Source organism: Heptranchias perlo, chromosome 3, assembly GCF_035084215.1.
Source record: "Heptranchias perlo isolate sHepPer1 chromosome 3, sHepPer1.hap1, whole genome shotgun sequence".
NCBI lineage: Eukaryota > Metazoa > Chordata > Chondrichthyes > Hexanchiformes > Hexanchidae > Heptranchias > Heptranchias perlo.
The window spans coordinates 127,218,214-127,241,412 of NC_090327.1; the positions used below are offsets into that span (position 1 = coordinate 127,218,214).

Genomic DNA, 23,199 nt, shown 5'->3' on the forward strand with positions numbered 1-23,199 from the left:
CCATGCGCCTGCTGCCCTTGTCTTTCCAGGTGGTAGAAATCGCGGGTCTGGGAGGTGCTGTCGAAGAAGCCTTGGTGAGTTGCTGCAGTGCATCCTGTAGATGGTACACTGCAGCTACGGCGTGCCGGTGGTGAAGGGAGTGAATGTTTAGGGTGGTGGATGGGGTGCCAATCAAGCAGGCTGCTTTGTCCTTGATGGTGTTGAGCTTCTTGAGTGTTGTTGGAGCTGCACTCGTCCAGACAAGTGGAGAGTATTCCATCACACTCCTGATTTGTGCCTTGCAGATGATGGAAAGGCTTTGGGGAGTCAGGAGGTGAGTCACTCCCAGCAGAATACCCAGCCTCTGACCTGCTCTTGTAGCCACAGTATTTATGTGGCTGGTCCAGTTAAGTTTCTGGTCAATGGTGACCCCTAGGATGTTGATGGTGGGGAATTCAGCGATGGTAATGACATTGAATGTCAAGGGGAAGGTGGTTAGACTCTCTCTTGTTGGAGGTGGTCATTGCCTGGCACTTGTCTGGTGCGAATGTTACTTACCACTTATCAGCCCAAGCCTGGATGTTGTCTGGGTCTTGCTGCACGTGGGCACGGACTGCTTCATCAAATGGAATTGAACACTGTGCAATCATCAGCGAACATCCCCATTACTGACCTTATGATGGAGGGAAGGTTATTGATGAAGCAGCTGAAGATGGTTGGGCCAAGGACACTGCACTGAGGAACTCCTGCAGCAATGCCCTGGGGTTGAGATGATTGGCCTCCAACAACCACTACCATCTTCCTTTGTGCTAGGTATGATTCCAGCCACTGGAGAGTTTTCCCCGATTCCCATTGACTTCAATTTTACTAGGGCTCCTTGGTGCCACACTCGGTCAAAAGCTGCCTTGATGTCAAGGGCAGTCACTCTCACCTCACCTCTGGAATTCAGCTCTTTTGTCCATGTTTGGACCAAGGCTGTAATGAGGTCTGGAGCCGAGTGGTCCTGACGGAACCCAAACTGAGCATCGGTGAGCAGGTTATTGGTGAGTAAGTGCCGTTTGATAGCACTGTTTCAATGAGATCACCTCTAATTCTTCTAAACTCGAGAGTATAGGCCTAATCTATTCAACCTCACCTCACAGGACAACCCTCTCATCCCAGGAATCAATCTAGTGAACCTTCACTGTACCCCCTCTAAGGCCAGTATATCCTTCCTTAGATAAGGAGACCAAAACTGTACACAGTACTCCAGGTGTGGTCTTACCAAAGCCCTGTACAATTGCAGCAAGACTTCCTTACTCTTGTACTCCAACCCCCTTGCAGTAAAGGCCAACAATCCATTTGCCTTCCTAATTGCTTACTGTACCTGCATGTTTACTTTCTGTGTTTCGTGTACAAAGACAACATTTAATAGTTTCTCAAAAAATATTCCGTTTTTCTATTTTTCCTACCAAAGTGAATAACCTCCCATTTCCCCATATTATACTCCATCTGCCACCTTCTTGCCCACTCACTTAACCTGTTGATAACCCTTTGCTTACTTTCCAACCTAGCTTTGTATCGTCAGCAAACTTGGATATGTTACACTTGGTCCCTTCAGCCGAGTCATTAATATAGATTGTAAATAGCGGAGGCCCAAGCACCTATCCTTGCGGCACCCCACTAGTTACAGCCTGCCAACATGAGAATGACCTGTTTATCCCTACTCTCTGTTTGTTTTCTGTCCTTTAACCAATCCTCTATGCATGCTAATATATTACCCCCCAAACCCATGAGCTCTTACCTTGTGTAACAGTCTTTTATGTGGCATCTTATCAAATGCCTTTTGAAAATCCAAATATACGACATCCACTGGTTCCCCTTTATCTAGCCTGCTAGTTACATCCTTAAAAGACTTCAGTAGATTTATTAAACACAATTTCCCTTTCATAAAACCATGCTGACTCTGCCTAATCATGTTATAATTTTCTAAGTGCCCTGTTACCACTTCCTTAACAATGGATTCCAGCATTTTTCAGACGACTGGTGTCAGGCTAACTGGCCTGTAGTTCCCTGTTTTCTCTCTCCCTCCTTTCTTTAATAGCGGTGTTACATTTGCTATCTTCCAATCCATTGGGACCGTTCTAGAATCTAGGAAATTTTGGAAGATCACAACCAATGCATCCACTACCTCTGTAGCCACCTTTATTAGAACCCTGGGATGTAGGCCATCAGGTCTAGGGGATTTGTCGGCTTTTGATCCCATTAATTTCTCTAGTAGTTTTTCTTTACTAATATTAATTAATTTAAGTTCCTCACTCTCACTGGACCCTTGGTTCCCCACTATTACTGGTCTGGTTTCTTGTGTACTTAAAAAAAAAACTTGTGATTAGATTGGTTTGAAAATGTAGAAGTTAGAGATATTTTTCAAAAGGGAAAGATGCTGGATATTGGGATCAGACAGGATCTATCTACTGCTCAATCTATTAGCAGCCTTAATCATAAGGCAGCATATTGCTTTACATTCTGTTATTAGTTAAAACTTTGAAGTTAGCTCTGTTGGTAGCACTTTCACCGTGATTTGAGTCAAAATATTGTAGGTTCAAGCTCCACTCTAGGATTGAGCTACATAATCTAGGCTGACACTTCAGTGCAGTACTGAGGGAGTGCTGCATTGTTAGATCTGCCATCTTCCAGGTGAATGCTAAACTGAAGCCCTGTCTGCTGGCTCAGGTGGATGTAAACGAGGACCAGGGAATTCTTCTGGTGTCCTGACCAATCTCAACCATCATCAAAAGCAACTTCAATTGTCATTCATTGCTGTTTGTAGGGCCTTGCTATGCGGAAATTGGCTGCTGCTTTAGCCTACAGTGACTGCACTTCAAAAAGTAATGCACTGACTGAGGACATGATAAATAGAAGTATTTTCTTTCCACAGAGTTCTTATTACAGTGTTACATGGGCCCTCTTACCTCATTCCTACCGTTGATTTGTTCTCGTAATTGCGATACAGCTGTGGTGTGCCCAGCATGGCCTCAGTGAAGACAGCGAAGAAGCCAAGTGTTTCCACAAAGAGTGAAGAGTCAATAAGGAGGTAGGTTATGTATGCGGCAACAGCAGTGAAAGCCAATACACACTGTACGTAATCAATAAATCTGCTCCATAGCCAGAAGTACTGCAGATCAAAGTCTAAAACAGAAACAAAATAGTCAGAAAAATATCTAGGCAAATTTTTTGAATTTTATTACTCCTAGATTATATGATCATGAATTAAAAATAACACATTTGTCACAAGCCCATTGTTAAATAGGCACATAAAAGTATCAAGATTTAAAGTGTGTACCTCAGTTATTTTTCCTGCATATTGGAATGGTATTGCTTACCTATGCTACTATGACAAGTATTTTCCTTCTCCCTATTTTTCCTCTCCTCCTTTTACCGATTAGTATACAGACCACTGAAAATAGTATCAATTTTGTTAGCTTCTCTAAAGAAAGCTCTGTCACTCAAATCCTGGTACCACCCGACTTCTACAAAATAGTATGAAGTATTATCTCAGCAATGAATTTGCGCACTCAATGACAACTTGCATTTATAGGCACCGTTAACACAGAAATACGTCTCAAAGCACATCACAGAAGTGCAATCTGGCAAAAATTAACGACAAGCCAAAGGAGGAGATATTAAAAGGGTTGACTGAAAAAGCTTGATCAAAGAGGTGGGTTTTAAGGAGGGTCTTAAAAGGAGGAGAAGCAGTTGGAAAGGCAGAGAGGTTTAGGGAAGAGAACTTCAGAGCATAGGGTCTAAACGACTGAAGGCAAAGCCGCCAATTGTGGGGCGAAGATTGGGGATGCAAAAAAAGCCAGAATTGGAAGGAGGCAGAGTTCTTGGAGGGTTGTAGGGCTGGAGAAGGTTACGGATATAGGGGGGGGGGGGGGGGGGGGGGAAACGTGGCCACAGACAAGAATTTTAAATTTGAGGCCTTGAGGGAACTGGGAGTCATTGTAGGTCAGTGAACACAGGGCTGATGGGTGAGCTGAACATGGTGCAGGATAGGATACGAGTTTTGGATGAAGTGAAATTAGGAACAGGAGTAAGCCATTCAGCCCAGAGTCTCTTCTGCCATTCTATTAGATCAAGGCTGATCTGTACATCAACTCCATTTACCTACCTTTGTTCCATATCCTTTGATACCTTTACCTAACAAAAAAAAATCTATCTCAATCTTGAAAATTTCAATTGACCCAGCATCCACAGCCTTGGAGTGGGTGGGGGAAGAGAGAGAATTTCCACTACCATCCCAAATTACCTAGCTATAATTTTATTATGTCCCCTTGTTGTGGATTCCTCACCAGAGGAAATATTTTCTCTGTATCTACCCTATCAAATCCCTTTATCATTTTAAACACCTTGATTAGATCACCCCTCAACCATCTAAACTCAAGGGAATACAAACCAAGTTTCTAAAACGTGTCAATTTAACCCTTTCAGCCTCAGTATCATTCTGGTGATTCTGCATTGCCTCCCCTTCCAAGCCAATGTATCTTTCCCCAAGATGTGGTGCCCAGAACTGAACACCGTACTCCATATGAGGTCTAAACAAGGCTTTGTACAAGTGAAGCACCACTTCCTCACTTGTATTCCAACCCCCTTGAGATAAAGGCTAAGATTCCATTAACCTTTTTGATCACTTTTTGTCCCTGTGCGCCAGCTTTTAGTGATTTGTGTACATGGTCACCTAAATTACCACTAGACTCGACTATTCCAATGCTCTCCTGGCCACCCTCCCACCTTGCACCCTCCGTAAACTTGAGCTCATCTAAAACTCTACTGCCCGTATCCTAACTCATATTAAGTTCCGTTCACCCATCACCCCTGTGCTTGCTGACCTACATTGGCTCCCGGTCCAGCAACACCTCGATTTTAAAAGTCTCATCATGGTTTTCAAATCGCTCCATGGCCTCGCTTCCCCCCCCACCCCATCTCTAATCACCTCCAACCCTACGAGATTTCTGCGCCCCTTCAATTCTGGCCTCTTGCGCATCCCGGATTGTCGTCGCTCCACCAATGGCAGCTATGCCTTCAACTGCCTAGGCCATAAGCTCTGGAATTCCCTCCCTAAACCCCTCTCTCCTCCTTTATGACACTCCTTAAAACCTACCTCTTTGACCAAGCTTTTGGTCATCTGTCCTAATATCTCCTTATGTGGCTCGGTGTCAAATTTTGTTTGATAACACTCCTGTGAAGTGCCTTTGAATGTTTTACTACGTTAAATGGCACTATACAAATGCAAGTTGTTGTTATTAATCCCTTTGTGCCTCCACACTCCTAGTCTCTCACATTAAGAAGCTGTTCTGATTTATCTTTCTCTGATCCAAAGTGGATGACCTCCCATACTGAACTATAAATACCTTGGTTCTGCCCACTCTAATTATCTGTCTGCATCCCTTTTCTAACTTCCTATTTCCAGTTACACAACTTACGTCTCCTAACTTAGTGTGATCTGCAAACTTGGATATACAACTCTCTATTCCTTCATCTAAATCATGAATATTTATGGTGAAAAGCTGAGGCTCCAGTACAGATCCCTGAGGACCACCACTTTTCATTCTGCCAATCAGAAAACGCTCCCTTTATCCCCATTTGGTCTCCTACCTCCCAAACAATTACCAACCCATGTCACAAGTTTATCTCCAATTATGTGCCCTTTCATTTTTGCTAATAGCCTCTTGTCCGAAATCTTATCAAATGCCTTCTGGAAGTCCATATAGGCAACATCCACAGGCACTCCCATATTCATCAAGCCAGTGACATCCTCAAAAAAATCAACTGGATTAGTCCCACCTTTCACAAATCCATGCTGTCTCTGATCAGCTCATACTTGTCCAAGTACTCAGTCACTCTGTCCCTGATGATAGATTCCAGTAACTTCCTCACAACTAATGTTAAACTGACAGGTTTGTAGTTACTTGGTTTCTTCTTCCTTCCCTAAATAATAGTGACATTTACAATTTTCCAATCTGCAGGCACAATTCCTGAATCTAGAGAGGAAAATTAGGACTAACACATTTGCCATTTCCTCACTTTTAATACCTAGGTGTGGAAATCAGCAGTTGCAGGAGATTTGTCCATCTTAAGTCGCATTATTTTCTCCATCGGTATATTTTACCGAATGTAAATTTACTAAGTTCTTCCACTTAATTTTTGGGTTCCCTACTGTGAAAAATAGATACAAAGTACTCATTTAACAAGTCTGCTTTTCCTTTTGGTCCATTAGAGTCTCACTTGCATCTGTGTTTAATGGACCCACATTCCCCTTTACCACTCTCTCAATATATTTATATATACTTTTGCTGTTAGCTTTGATATCCCTTGCAAGTTTCTTTTTCATATTCTCTTTTTGCATCTCATTACTTTCTTTGCATCAGTTGCTTTTTAATAGTCCGCTGGATTTCCCCTTTTCCTTGCATTTGTGTCTTTTCTTGTAGCGTGATGCTTAATACTTGCTTTCTGCCCCATTATAACCTTATGCATCAAACTGTTCTAATAAAAAAGGATAGGTACAATTCAGACTGGATGAAAATGCTGGGATTTTCCCCTAACAATTGGGTTTACTAAATTTGCATGTGGCATGGTTTGGCCAGACACTTTGCATAGAGTGTCACAAGTTAGAAGTGAGCAACTGAGTTTTTGGAGGATGGGGAATGGCAGGCAAGGAGTGCATTGGAATAGTCTAGTCTTTAGGTAACAAAGGTATGGATAAGGGTTTCAGAAGCGTATGGGCCGAGGCATGGGTAGAGGCAGATGATGTTATGGAGGCAGTCTTTGTGATGGAACGGATATAGTGCTGGAAGCTCAGCTTGGGGACAAATAGGATAGCGAGGCTGGTTCAGCCTGAGACAGTGGCTAGGGAGGGGGATGGAATCACTGGCAAGGGTTGGAGTTTGTGGAAGGAGCCGAAGATGATGGCTTCGGTCTTCCTAACGTTTAACTGGAGGAAATTGCGGCTCATCTAGGACTGGATGTTGCACAAGCAGTCTGACAAGACATAAGTAATGGAGGGGTAGGGAAGGATGGTGGTGAGGTAGAGCTGGGTGTCATCAGTGTACAAAAGGAACCTGACCCCATGTATTTGGATGATGTTGCCAAGGGGTAGCATGTAGATAAGGAAGAAGAGGGGAGAGTGGGGCAACAATAGATCTTTGTGGGACTCCACAGTTAATAGTGCAGGGGCGGGATGAGAGGCCAGAGCTGGAGATGCTCTGGTTACAACTGGATAAATAAGCGTAAAACCAAGCGAAAGCAGTCCCAAGCTGAACAATGGAGAGGCGTTGGAGGAGGATAGTATAGTCAACCCTGTATATAAGGCTGCAGAGAAGTTAAGAAAAACGAGAAGTGATTGTGACCGTGACCATGGTGCACTGAGGATGTCACTTGTGAGTTGGCTGAAAGCCATTTCATTGCTGGGTAGGGACGCAACCTGATTCGAGAGATTCAAACATGGAGTTGTAGGAAAGATGGGCACGGATTTGGAAGACAAAAATATGTTCAAGAACTTTGGATAGGAAAAGGAGTTTAGAGGTGGGACAGTAGTTTGAAAGGACAAAGGCATTGAGTGTGGGCTTTTTGAAAGGGAGGGAGCGGTACCAGTGGAGAGGTAACCATTCACAAAGTCAGCTAGCATGGGGGCAAGGAGGGAAGTTGGGTAGGCAATGGTTTAGTGAGAATGGGGGGTCAGGGGAGCAGGGGTTGGGTCTCTTGGACAAGATGAGCTCAGAGAGAGCAGGAGTGAAGATAGGAGAAAATCTAGAGAAAGATGCGAGTTCAGGATTAAGGCGTGGGAGGGGGGGCTTGAGGGTGATTTAGCTTGGTGGGTATGGTGGGGATGGAAATGCAGCAGAGGTAGCTGAACAGATGTTCTCAATCTTAGTGACAAAGAACGTCCATGACCTCCTCATACTTGTTGTTGGAGGTGAGGGCGGGGGGGTGGGGTGCAGGGGTTTAAGGAGACAGTTGGGTTTCACTCCATAAAGTCGTGTGGGAGATGAAAAGATGCAAACTAGTACAACAAGGATATTCTTATGAAGTTAAGGCTAAGGTACATTATTGGAACAGAGTAAAGGAAGTTTACACTGTAGCTGGCTGTACTATGCCTAATATGGAAATGCTTAATGTTGACACCCATGCCTCAAACTAGTAAGGATTCCATTCCCCATTATTGACATCCCTTGCTTTGATGAGCAAAAGTACAGAAAATTATGGCAAAAGACTTATATGGCCATAAAAATGAATACAAGAGCCAAATTAAACTTGTATAAAGTTTTATTGAAAACCTCACACTAACCAATTAGAATGTTGATCATTACATAGCATAAGTGGTACAGTGATATGCTAACAAGGTGTAGTACAGTGACTCAGTGCACTGATGTTTTAATATGCTGCATTATAAAATGGTGGGATATTGGTTTACACCCATGATCTCCACACTGAGTCGTTATCTCAGCAGGAAGGAGTCAAACGGAGGTCAGACACTTACCCGCAGGGAAAGAGAAAGCAACCGCTAAAAACTTGACTGAAATAGTAAAGTCAGACAAAAGCTGTAAAGTGACAATGGTAGCTTCTGCCCAGGCTTATATTTTGCACCTGAAAACAGCAAATAGATTTTACCAACAGTGCTTCAGGCTTTTATTTTGTACATTTTACATGACTCTCAGTCTTACATAGCTAGTTTAAAACGTACTCAGCAACATCCTGTCAATGACTGTCATGGACAACTTGACAACAGAAAACTATTTTTGAACCCCTCAGTCTCAGGTGTGCCAATTATACTTGGTAGTATGCACTGGAGGAATGCTAGCATTCAAACTGTACTTAGTTAAAGGTTGCTCTTTCCTTATCAGTGAGGTATATTTTTATCTTCTTTATAATAACAGTTCAGTGAAAAAAAAAACTCTAACTTTACACGCAAGAGGAAAATATACTCCTGGATGTGACCCAGACCGTAAAAATATAAACAAAAATACTAATAATGTAATTTACTGTCATAGAACTGTGAAAACTTGAGACTAGTAGAAGGTACATAGTGATGCTATAAACAACAATGAAAATTACTTACAATATACAGTATGCAAACTAACATCTTCATGATCTCTAGTCACCAGAATTCTGGCTGGAGTGTCAAATAGCAACTGGACATAATAGTGCTGAACCCATTTTTGCTTGAGGCAGACCGGAATGGGGATGGGGAAGAGAGAAGCAACTTATGGATGACCTCTGTGCTGTACTGAAACTGAACTTTTGAATGCTGTGAAATAACAATAGTCTAACTATATGTAAAAAAGACCAGAAAATTTATGAAAAGATTGGACAAACATGTCCAAAATGGCAGAAGCAGCAAATGTGTATGTAAAAAGAAAAATATAGACACAAAGGAATTTAAACGTTTACCAAATTTAGCAAACACCAGGAAAACCACTTTGGCAGCAACTGTAAAACCTTTAAGTGACCTCTGTGATCAAAGATAATGTATTTTGGAATTTTAACAATGATTATCATTTACATAGGTCAAAATTACATTTGAGAATATGGGGCATGAAATTATTGGGCCGGAGAAAGCAGGAGGAGAGATGGAATTTGGGGAGGAACTTGGTTCCATGAATTCTCGGCCCCTTATTTTTTTAGCCACAGAAAAATGCTGAAGGTGCAAATGCTTCTCATGTCCACAACCACCCACCATGCTGATGTCATCCATTACATGAAGAAGCACACAGAAAACTATTCTAAATTTCAATGATATGCCACTGTCTACTACTGCAAGGCACATTCAGGAATGAAACTGGATTCACCTTTTTAAGGATTGCAATGACAATTTTTTCCCCCTAAAATAAATATTTAATTTATTTCAAACATACTTTGAATTATAATTTCTTTTAGCTCTAGAAATGTGCTGTAACTGCCCATATAAAAGTTACATTTTTTTACTGAAAGGGTTAGAGGAAATTGAAGCAGGTTGCTGAGAGCTTAATAATCAGGAAATGCATGCAATTTGAACTTTACTTTAGAGATACAAAATGGCACATTAACTACATTTACTTGATAGCTGGAAATAAAAGACAGTGAAGTATCATCAATGAGTTGGAAAGGTGCCACTAAGGGACTTTCTGTGAGCCAGTGATCCTATCTGCATCGGTTAGGGCCGCTTTGTAGCAAATCTGCACAAAGGAGACTGATGAACAAGACTCTAAAGCTGTAGTTATTTGTAGCGGAATTCTGCTGTCTGCCAACATATCTGCAATAATATTTTCCATACAATGAAATGTATAATACATTTAACGCCCATACAGCGTAACACCATAATTAAGGATTTTACTAACGGCTGATTGGTATGGAGCAGCGACGGGACTGGTCCTCATCTCGAGTGGGCCTACTCTAAAATTTATGGTGACAACACTCCATTCCATCGGTAGTCATTTGAAGAGTACAGATCCCTATATTGTCTCCTACTCACCACCCCACACTCAACACCCAATTTAGCCTAGGTCCCTTGTATGCTTCCCGTTACTGATACTCTATCCAAGGACCTTTAGATTCCATTCCAAACACTGATGGATATGAGGAATTCAGCTTATTTACAGCAATTTTTGGGGATATTCTCACCAACTCTTCAGTCTAATTTACATTATGAGGTAGATTGTATAAATTAGTGCTCCTAATGCAGAGATTTGCTAGATAGAAGCAGAAAGTATAAGGGAGGGAGGCAAAAATGGTTGGCAAGCCCAGTGAATGCAGAAGCAGGAAACAGAATCAGTGGGCAAGTGATAGAGCAGTGCAGCAATAGATGGTTGGCAAAAATAGAGGCGCTGTTGCATGAAGTGGGCGTGAAGATTTCCTTGCTTGCCACTCCAGGGCAACCTCTCTGGAGCTCAGCATGCCAGGCAGGAGGTGGCAGCCAGGCTCAACTGTGTGTGTACTACCCACAAGACTTGAGAACTGACGTGGAAGAAGATGGCAACACCTGACAGTAGCTGCCAAAGTAAGTCTGCCCAACAGTAACAATGATCAGGTACATAGTCCATGCAAGAATGCCATAAAGCATTGCCAAGCAACCTGTTGCACATTTACTGTTGGGCTATGCCAAACCCTCACATAACAGCAGTAACTTACATTTGAAAGCATTGGCATACAACTTTAAAGGTCTTCACACATAAAAGCACTAACACAACGTAGATGCATGCTCAGTATGGCACCTACAATGGGCTTCAGCATACATCTGTCACTATGCTGTCAACTCATATGTCAAGACTACTTCTCTGTTGGCACAAGGCAACTTGCAAGACAAGGGAACAGACAAAACTGGTGTAGGGCCCAAAAATACAAGCTCTTGACTCACTTGGAGGAGGCCACCCTGAATGATAATTAAGAGCAATGAGGGAGTAAGAGTAGGTGTAGTTGAACACCTCCGAGATATGGGCCATTATCATTCAGATCTCACCTATTGTGCTCTTTCTCACTCACTGTCACACAGGTATGCACACAACCACACAAACAGCACATGCAGTTAGTATTTTGTAATATGAGCTCTATTGGAAGGGGTTTCTCTTGAAGACAACAATAAAACACTTTTCTGTAATCGTAGGCATAGAACTGCTGCCTGATGCATGCCAGGGCAAGACAGCACTCTGTGTTCCCCCTCACTAACATCTCAAAACACCCACATAGCTACAGATATACTGGATGGTGTAGTTAGTGAGCTAAAGGAGGTAACATTGGGTACAGTACAAGGGTTAGGTGAGGAGGAGCAGCATATGGAGGTGAGAGAGAAGGAGCTGCCTATGATGACTTATGCATCAGTTACTCGTACGATACGTGAGCAGCATCACTGGCTGATACAGCAGGTGATCTCTTTGCTAGCCTGGAAAGATGGAGGTTCTAAAGTTCAATGCACTAGTGACTTTGATTGCCACCAATCCTATGGTGCAGGTTGACTACAGGTATCCTTGCAGCAGATGGCACAGCTCTGCAATGATGGCCCTGCTGACCTACTGTCTGTGGAGTCAGTTACTTATGCTAATTGCCAGATAGGTGTTCCAAGGCCTGCAGATTTGGTTGGTGACATCATGGCAGGTGTTGTTCGTCCAGCATGGGAGGCTTCTGATCTCCTGGTCATGTCTTCTTTCATCTTGCATTGCTTAAAGAATCAACTAGGGTGATAGGGTGCTTCTATAGCACGCCCAGCAATAAGGCAACAGTAGCTTGTCAAATGGGGCTGCATTTGGTGTAACTTCCAGATGGATGTTGTGGCACAGCCTGAGATGATATAAAAGTTTGTATTGTGAGAGATACTTTACAGATCCCATCTTTAAGGATCTTCCTGTAGTGCAGAACTCTTGGAAAGAGTTTCTTCAGTCAGTTTCTGTGATATTGGTTAACAATGTTTCTGCTGCCTCTCTCATTATTAAAAAATTCCATTGTGGTCTGATCCTTTAAACACAATTCAGGATTCGATGAAAAGGAAAATTAAATTCATACACTTAATAGCTGCAAAATAAATTTATAAATAAACATCTGCAAATAAAAAAACTACACTGAAGCATTAGCTAAACAAAAATGTTTCTTTCTGTCCATTTAAATTGGGATTTCAAACAGCTTCCCTTTAATGCCTGGCTTTTGTCAGTGGACGTTCCATTAGGAGGGATTTATGCTCAAGACTGAGTCATATAGACTAAGAAGCTCCCAGATTTGATCCTGGTCTGTGCTAAGTTAGTTGATGTAAGCCACAGTTAAAACTGCCCCCAATATTCTCTAACCGGAGGTGGAGAGTTAACCATAAGCCAGGCTTCATGCTCATTATTACTATTTAGAATTGTACATCTGTCAATGTTTGGCAAGGACAGAACTGGGTGTGATATCCCTGGTCAAACAGGCTACTGATATGCTGACAAAGAATGACAATTTGATTACTGAATACCTTTCAATTCTACAGTTAGCATGTCATTAAGTTTTTTTACTGATGTTTTACAAGCTTCTTTTAGAGATAGAGGTGGAAGAAGATACAGCTGCTCCTAGCTCTCTGATGGCTATTAAAATTTATTATGTATGTTTGATATGTATGCTTAAACATTTCTGGATTCTGTATTGATCCAGTATGTCCAAATATGCAAGCCCAATTGAGGTGCTGCAGCTTCAGGTTTGGTGACAAGACGAAGCAGCTGCCGTCTAAAGTATTGGAAAGAACTGAAGTTTCGCTTAAAAGATCTAAAAGTATCATCCAACTATATTGAAGTAAGCACTTTGCTTTTTAAAAAAATTTAGGCAATGTTTAGGATTGGTTTCCCCAGTGCTGGCTGCCTCGGGAAATGCCAATGTTGGAGCAAGGACCTGAAGCAGGCGTCAGGCCCCTTATTTGCATATGCAAATGAGCCAACACCTACTTCAGGCAGGGGTAAAGGTCGCCTCTTGTTTGCCCATACCCAATATGGCGGGCGGCACACTTCCAGTCAGAAGTGTGCGCATGCTTCCTGCTCGCCATTTTGAGGCCTTAAGAGGAGTAGCAACCGAAAAATGGGCGGCCCATAGTCTTTCCTCAATCAGTGGAACTTTTTTTTAAAAATTCAGTAGAATCCAGCTGGGGACTAATGATTTTTATTTAAACCGCTTTACAGTTCTGCCAGAACTAGGAAGGGTGGTGATTGCACTTCCAGTGAGGTCCATTTGCCAACCTACCGACAACTCAGTTCTGAGAGACGTGACATGGCAAATCTCCAGTAGCTGGTAAAAACTAATTTCTCCCGATTTTCTTTCAAAAAACTATTAGAGTGAAGAGTATTGGAAGTATGTTCTGCCCAGTTTAGTTTCTTTTACCCTGCTCCTCCTCCAATTTCCTCCCCATACTCTGCAGTAAGTGAAAGGATGACGACTCATGCTGGGTTATGGTTTAGGTGCAAGCGGAGCTAATATACAGAACAACAAAAGCCCCAAGGCTGAATGTAGGTTTGGTAAGCATTGGCGCTTTAAAAAAATTTTGTTTTTAAGTATAGTTTTAAATCAAAACTTGAAATAGAACTAAAATGATTAAGTATTGTTTTAAGCAATATTGCATCCCTCTTCTTTGAAAAATTAGCCTGAATCACGATGTACCAGATCCTCATTACACTTAACATATGCATTTATATTGCAGATATTTATGTACATAGCATCTGCTTGGATAAAAATTATGTAGCTATTTAGATTTATAGCAATCACGATCAAATGCTGACTCCTACAGGACCAAGACCGTATTACTTTTTTTTTAAAAACAGAACGTATTATACCCTGGCCAAAACAAAAAAAAATCCATTATTCATTAAACAAACTAAAGATATTGCAACCCCACCTTACTGTTTGAATTTAAAATTCATTTAGATAAGACAGAGATGTGTATTTCTACTAAATAAACTTTTGTGCCATAAAACACAAAACCTGCATGTTTGAAAGACAAGTAGATTTTATGATCTAATATTAATTCTTCCTGTAAGTCACTGCTACCATGGCAATTTGTATATACACACACACATGCTGTGCAGTTCTCCACGATTTAAGAAAAATAATTTTGTTATTTGATGTTATGGATCAGACAATGGATGAAGAAATCACTTAACTCTGCACACTCAAAAAGCACCATCTATGTCAAATACTTTTGTGCTCAGCATGTCATGTTAACTGCCTACTGTTGCTAAATTGTCATCAAGGTCAATGTTTTGTAAACCCTACAGAAGGAGCCTTGTTTAACAAAGGAATATTTAAACCCTTATTTAATCCCACTCGAGATTGGAGCACAAAATTTAGGCAGTACTGAGGGAATGCTGCACTGTCTGAGGTGCCATCCTTCGGATGAGACATTAAACCGAGGCCCCATCTGCCCTCTCAGGTGGATGTAAAAGATCTCAATGCATTATTTCAAACAAGAACAGGGGAGTTCTCCCTGGTGTCCTGGCCAATATTTATCCCTCAACCAACATCACTAAAACAGATTATCTGGTCATTATCACATTGCTATTTGTGGGACCTTGCTGTGCAGAAATTGGCTGCCGTGTTTCCTACATTACAACAGTGACTACACTTCAAAAGTACTTGAATTGGCTGAAAAGCACATTGGGACATCCCGAGGTCGTGAAAAGCACTATATAAATGCAAGTCTTTCTTTTGAACAGGTAGGAGAAACCTCATTTCTTTCCTATTGAAAAAATACACAGTGAAACCTCTATAAAACAGACAGCTACAAAAATTGGACACTTTGAGAGACCAAAATAACTTACATGGTAAAATATACAAGAGGCATTCTGAAACCACGGACACTCGCAAATTACGGACTAACAGCCTTCGATGCACCAAACCCTTTTACAATGTAACAACTTGCATTTATATAGTGCCCGTAACATATTAAACTGTCCCAAAGGTGCTTCACAGGAGTAATTATCAAACAAAATTTGACATCGAGCCACTAAGGAGATATCAGGATAGGTGAGGTCACAGAGGTAGGTTTTAAGGAGCTTCTTAAAAGGAGGAGAGAGGTAAAGAGGCGGAGAGGTTTAGGGAGGGAATTCCAGGGCTTAGGGCCTAGGCAGCTGAAGGCATGGCCACCAATGGTGGAGCGATTAAAATCAGGGATGTGCAAGAGGCAAGAATTGGAGGAGCACTGAGATCTCAAAGGGTTGTAGGATTGGAGAAGGTTACGGAGATATGGAGGGGCGTGGCCATGGAGAGATTTTAGCACAAGGATGAGAATTTAAAAATTGAGGCATTCCCGAACCAGGAGCCACTGTAGGTCAGCCAACAAAGGGGTGATGGGTGAACAGGACGGTTAGGATGTTTTGGATGAGCTTAAGTTTATGGCGGGTGGAAGATGGGAGGCCAGCCAGGAGAGCATTGGAATAGTCAAGTCTAGAGGTAACAAAGACATGGAAGGGGGTTTCAGCAACAGATTAGCTGAGGCAGGGGCGACGATAAGCGATGTTACGGAGGTGGAATTAGGCACTCTTGGTGATGGAGCAGATATATGGTCGGAAGCTCATCTCAGGGTCAAATAGGACACCAAGGTTGCGAATGGTCTGGTTCAGCTTCAGACAGTAGCTAGGGAGAGGAATGGAGTCAGTAGCTCGGGAACGGAGTGTGCGGCGGGGACCGAAGACAATGGCTTTGGTCGTCCCAATATTTATATATAATACGGGACACGCAGGTCAGCGTGAAGCGGCAGCGGGTTGTGAGAAAGAAACGGCTTTTGTGGAATGGAGAGCTCTTTACTCAGCATCCATAGTGGCCGAGAAACCACTCCGAGATTGAATGCTTGCATGACCCTATCCGAGATGCTGGATAAAGAACGCCCCATTCCACCTAAAATTATTATTTTTTAAAAAACAGTATATACAATGACTATATTGAAAATAAGGACACCTGCAAAAAAAACTGATGCCAGTCCCTAAGGTGTCCGTAATTTACAGGTCTCACTACTTCTCTTCCCTCCCCAACATGCAGTAATTATGAAGCATGCTGTCCCAGGAGTTTAGCATCTTTGAAAGTAGATAAATCACCAGGCCCAGATGAAATGTAACCCAGGCTGTTAAAAGAAGCAAGGGAAGAAATAGCAGAGGCTCTGACCATCATTTTCCAATCCTCCCTGGCTACAGGCGTGGTGCTGGGGGATTGGAGGACTGCTAACGTTGCATCATTGTTTAAAAAGGGTGAAAGGGATAGACCGAGTAATTATAAGCCAGTCAGTCTAACCTCGGTGGTAAGCAAATTATTGGAATCAATTCTGAAGGACAGCATAAATAGTCATTTAGAAGGCACGGGTTAATCAAGGACAATTGGCATGGATTTGTTAAAGGAAGGTTTTGTCTCACTAACATGATTGAATTTTTTGAGGAAGTAACAAGGAGGGTCAACAAGGGTAATGCGTTTGATGCAGCCCGTGGATTTTAGCAAGGCTTTTGACAATGTCCCGCATGGCAGACTGGTCAAAAAAGTAAAAGCCCATGGGATCAAAAGGAAAGTGGCAAGTTGGATCCAAAATTGGCTCAGTGGCAAGTAAAGGGTAATGATAGACAGGCGTCTTTGTGGCTGAAAGGGTGTTTCCAATGGGGTTCCATAGGGCTCAGTACTAGGTACCTTGCTTTTTGTGGTATATATTAATGATTTGGACTTGAATGTAGGGGGCATGATCAAGAAGTTTGCAGATGGTACAAAAATTGGCCATGTGGTTGATAGTGAGGAGGAAAGCTGTGGACTGCAGGGAGCTATCAATGGACTGGTCAGGTGGGCAGAAAGTTGGCAAATGGAATTCAATCCAGAGACGTGTGAGGTAATGCATTTGGGGAGGGCAAACAAGGCAAGGGAATACACAATAAATGGGAGAATACTGAGAGGTGTAGAGGAAGAGAGGGACCTTGGAGTGACCTGAAAACAGTGATTAAAAATTCTGTGAATGCATATACACGCAACATCTAACATCTATATTTATGTGATGTCAGCATGGACATGTAAAATTTTTTCCCCCCCAATATTTTTAGTGGAGCTGTCAATCAGCATGAATGTGCCAAAAACAGCCATGAGAATTTCAATGCTAAGCCTAGATTATAGCAGAGTTTCAGCATAAACATTACAGCTGTTAATAAAGGGAAAAAATTCTCATTAATTTCTTACTTTACTAAATGTTTACTTCCAACATACAAGATTAATAACAGTACCAACAACTGTGGAAGTGCAAATCTGTCAAATGTTTATTGTAACAAGTCAGGTTAACATTCTATAATTATCTAGTAAATTCTGAAGAAACTGAACACTTATTCCAGGGTTAAACCAGTGAAGCATAAATTCATATCTTATAATCAGTATAGGTATAGTATTGGTCTTATACTAGTTATAAAAAGGCAACATAAACACAACCAATAATAACAAACTCAGCACCATGTTGCCTAGATTGAGAGAAAAAAAAATCTTTTTTTTTAAATGAAGCATTCATTAAAAAGAGTATTCAGCAAGTCTGTTCCAGCAACACAAGTAGTTTATTTTCTCCTTTCCATACAATCCAAACAGACAACTTTTGAGGGACCCACTACAGTCCCCACTACTTAAAATGTCCAGTCGCTTATATCGACCAAAAACCGATAACCACTCTCTATTTGCATTAACGCCAATTTAAAAGTTGCCGATTACAGCGTCTTAAGCGCTCCCTTTATTTCAGGCAGATTGACCAAAACAAAGAACTCTTTTACCTTTCCAATGAATTATGTGCCTACGGACTGCAGCTTAAGTGAAACAGATTAAATCGCTTGTTGAATCATTGCTGTTTGTGATAAAGTTAGTAGCGTCCAGATGTATAGTCATCCGAAACATGAGCTCATCTGTTCTCGTTCGGGTACTTGCAGACCTGCTGGACATGCTACAGTGTGAATTTTAACTGTCCTTCCGGAGGAGGGGACTCTGAGGAGCTGCGACGTATCCACTCCCCTATGAACGGATTTTTAAAAGTAGCAATATGTTTTAAGTCCATTATTTCAATGAGATTTGAAGTCATGTTGCACTGAACTTTCCAGAGCCCTCACCAATCTTGTTCATGTCTTTCATTTTCTCAACTTCTTTGTACAGCCAATGCCTCTTGATAATGAATAAGGCTGTCATTTTTAACTGAATTGTTCTTGCCAGCATCACCATTCTACTGCCCTCTCTCTGACAACTGTAATTGAAATGATTTTTAATTTTTTAACGCTGCCCTGATATACCAGCCAAATCACATTCACACTATAAGCAGTGGGGACTGCTTTTGCCATTAGATCACAAGGTGGAATTCTTGACCTGTGAAACGTTCCATATAGAGAATAAAACCAGCCTATAGTTTTTATGACATTGGAAAAAGTTAGAAGCTGGTCCTTTCAAACACTGCGCAACGAAGAAATGCATGTCAAATGTAACTGAAAAACATCTAGAAAATGAAAATATAATAAAGAGTACTCTGCATGGATTTCATAAGGGAAAGTCATGCTTGACCAACCTTACTGAATTTTCTGAAGTAACAGAAAGAGTAAGACAAAGGTAATGCAGTAGATGTAATATATTTGGATTTTCAAAAGGCCTTTGATAAGCATCGTCGACTCATGACCACAGTTTCCTCTAAGCTGCACGCATGCACAGCGCACATCATCATTCCATCCACGCACCAAACCTGTGCTCTCTGGTGGAGATGCTGATGAGGTGACATCAGCTACCACTTTGCAGCAAGGGCGGGAATTAAAATTAGGTTGGACTGGAGCGTTGTACTGCAGATGTCGGCGTCTAGTGCGGGTCAGTGGTAGAGCTGCTCAGAGACCGGTGTCCACAAATAGTATACATACGGATGGACGGACATATAAAATATATTAATGAAATCTCACACACACACACACACACACACACACACGAGGATTCAATAAAGATTCAGTGAGATGTGTTCAATTAAATGAAAGCTTTTCACCTCTAGTGCGAATTGTGGAGAACTGTTACTACTTTAGTCTAAAGACAAATATATTGATAGCAAATAACATTGGAGGGAGTGTACGATTAGTGCAATTAACAGTTTTTGTCACCATCCTATTTGACGTTAGCTTCTGAAGTAAACTACAAATGAACCCAAATTACCTGGCATATTGTAATAATAGTTTATCAATTTCCATATTTCATATTGACAAATTAAGTAATTCTGACACAGATCATGTATAATACTGTTATTAAAGATCCTTCTACAATTGTGCTAAAATATACTTTCCAATCACACTGCTACATTAAATCAACGTCATTGTTTTGATTACAAATTGTTTTATACACTGCTATCCAAAAGCCCTCGGTTGCCCAAAGATTGTCTCTTTTTATCTTTTCTGTTGCCTCCCTCAGTTCAGGTTCTTCGTGACCAAACTGCTCCCTGCCTTACATAGAGGCAGCTAAAACTAATGAGACCTGCAAGATGTACAATTGTAATGCAATAATGTTTTAAACCCTGCTGAGGATTCATGGGGTTGGGGGGGGAAACTGATTTGACAGCTGTTTTGTATTTGACTCAATTTTAAAATTCTAATTGATTCAAACAGAAATAAATTGTGTGCAGTCATTGAGTTCATTGGAATCGTTCCCATCAGATAATTTTTAATCTAACGAGACTGGTCTGCTCAATCCTAGTGCAACTTAAGAAATCTAAATTTACAATATAACAGTAAATTGTTACAATTATCCATTATTTTGTACATTTGTTCTGATGGTTATATACCCTGAATAATGTTTTCTAAAAAGATGGTCTATTAAAGTTGTGATTTTTTTTTGAAACGGTGACACACACAGCCTTTATATTTGTGCACAAACCCAAATTCATTCCGCACATGGCCGAAAAAAATTAGAGGGAACATTACTCATGACTAAGTTCAGAGCATGTGGAGTCAGGGGACAGGTAGCAGAGTGGATAGCAAGCTGGCTACAAAACAGAAAAGCGTAAAAAAATAGGAGCAGGAGTAGGCCATACGGCCCCTTGAGCCTGCTCCGCCATTCAGTAAGATCATGGCTGATATTCAACCTCAACTCCACGTTCCTGCCCGATCCCCATATCCCTCGATTCCCCTAGAGTCCAAAAATATATCAATCTCAGCCTTGAAAATACTCAACGACTCAACATCCACAGCCCTCTGGGGTAGAGAATTCCAAAGATTCACCACCCTCTGAGTGAAGAAATTCCTCATTACAGTCCTAAATGGCCGACCCCTTATGCCGAGAGTCTAGAGGTTAAGAGTAGCTACTCATACTGGCAAAAGGTGGGAAGTGGTGTTCCACAGGGATTGGTGCTGGGACCACTGTTGTTCACAATTTACATCCAACAGTTTGGACTCGGGAATTGGAAGTACAATTTCAAAATTTGCAGGCGATATGAAATTGGGGAGTGTAGTTAATACAAAGGAAGAGTCCATTAAAATGCAAGACGACATTAATAAACTTGTAGAATGGGTGCGTAATTGGCAAATTAATTTTAATATGGATAAGTGTGAGGTGGTGCATTTTGGTAGGAAGAATAAGGAGGCCACATTTTGCTGGGATAGTAAGAGTCTAAATGGGGTAGAGGAGCAAAGGGATCTCGGGGTACAGATAGACAAATCACAAAGTAGCGGCGCAGGTTAATAAGGTCGTAAAGAAGGCATACCAAGGACTGGGGTTCATTTCTAGAGGGATAGAATTGAAAAGCAGTAAAGTTATGTTAAACTTGTATTGAACCTTCGTTAGACCACACTTGGAAGTACTGAGCACAGTTCTGGTCTCCATCTTATAAAAAGGATATAGAGGCATTGGAGAAGGTGCAAAAAAGATTCACAAGGATGATACCATAACCGAGAGGATATACTTATCAGGAAAGACTAAACACTCTGGGGCTCTTTTCTCGGGAAAAGAGAAGGCTGAGGGGTGACGTGATAGAGGTCTTTAAGATAATGAAACGTTTGAAAGGGTAGACATAGAAAAAATGTTCCCACTTGTGAGGAGTCCAAAACTAGAGGTCATCAATATAAAAATAGTCACTAATGAATCCAATAGGGAATTTAGGAGAAACTTCTTTACCCAAAGAGTGGTAAGAATGTGGAATGCGCTACCACAAGGAGTAGTTGAGAAAAATGGAAGATGCATTTAAGGGGAAACTAGATAAGCACACAAAGGAGAAACTAATAGAGGGGTATGCTGATGGGGGTAGATGAAGTAGGGAGGAAGAAAGGAGGCTCGTGTGGAGCATAAATGCCGGCATAGACCAGTTGGACCGATTGGCCTGTTTCTGTGCTGCAGTCTCAATGTAAATCAGTCAGTGATCCATAGTTTTGCTCGCCCTCCCATTTCTAAATTGTAAATAAAAAAAATCATATAATCATTTTACAACTCCCACCAGAATAGAACACAAAAGGCGATATTAATTAGAATTGAAAGATATAAAATAAGCTTCCGTACTCCCATTTACTATCAACAGTAAATTTATCCTAGTATGCTAAAACAAGCAAAGCTTTCTCCAACCCCGCATACAAACAGTAAAGAATTAGACCATTGATTAGCTGGAATAGTTCTGGGTAACTGTTTCATACCCTTTTGTTTAAAGCATAAATTTTCAAATTGGAGTTCTCAGATTCTACTAGATCCATGAGAGAATCCCAGGGGATTCCCAAGGTCATTAGATTTCTGTATTGTTGGGTTACTAGCATGTTGTTTCTGTATGTTAATGAAAAATATTGTGCAACAATAGTACAGTTTTCCTGTTAAGAAGGTCCATGAAATTGTGCCAATATTTGCAAGGTTTGAAAACTGCTGGTTTTAAAAGCTAGTTAGATTGGAGAAAGCAGGTTTGATGGTAAAAGCTTCATCTTAAGCCACAAAAAGAAAATTCAGAATCATAATGTAAATGTAGTTTAAGAACAAAATCATCTAATCTCCTGCAATGCCACTTTTGAGAAGAATGTCTTTCATTCTGGAATTTCATCAATGCAGAAAATTAAAAAGTCTTAACATTTCTTCAGCAATAATTTTCAATAATCAGAACTGATGTAGTGTATTAGTGTAGTGCTCCAGATATTATTTATTGAATATGGCCAGGTTTTATAATTTGGTATTTGGCTTCAAATAACAGTCTTTCATACGGTACTGCGCAGCTCAGTATTCAACCTCTGAATAAGTTTTATTATTAAGATATAAATTTCCATTATCTCATCATCAGAACTAGATTACTGGAATGAAATGGCTTTCCCACTGCAACATTCCAAAAACATGATCTATTTGAATAACAAAAGAAAAAAAACACAAATGTAAAACTTATTCAAGTATTACAGTGACTCCCAACCATGCAGGGTCAATGAAGCCCTGCTACCCACTGCAACCATGCTCGATGAAAACCCATGAAAGGGTTGACAGATTGGGTCATCACAAAATACCCAGGCTTGTTACTAGCTTGCTGCCAATTTGTTACATTGAATAGGTACTGACACACTTTCTCAGTAGCAAATGAACTCCCATATGTGACAAGTGGAAGTGACACAACATACATTTTAGTTAAAGGACATACTTAAAAAAGTCAGAAGATGTAATACAAAAAGCTCTAAAAATTACTGAATTAACAAGGTTATAGTATAGGATGTGGGTGGTAACAGCATCAGCCAATACAAACAAATGTCAGCAAGTTTTCCAAAATATCTTATCCAAACATTAGCCCTTTGCAGAACAACCCGC

General features: G+C 41.0%; 1 protein-coding gene across 3 annotated transcripts in view; it reads right to left on the minus strand.

Moving 5' to 3' along the window:
- LOC137320216 (solute carrier family 66 member 2) overlaps positions 1-23,199 on the minus strand; it is a 58,986-nt gene that overhangs the window by 15,561 nt on the left and 20,226 nt on the right. For all 3 annotated transcript variants that reach the window (XM_067981955.1, XM_067981953.1, XM_067981954.1), the window contains one exon: positions 2,931-3,147. In XM_067981955.1, coding sequence (XP_067838056.1) covers positions 2,931-3,147 — 217 coding nt within the window. The remainder of the gene's footprint in view (positions 1-2,930; positions 3,148-23,199) is intronic.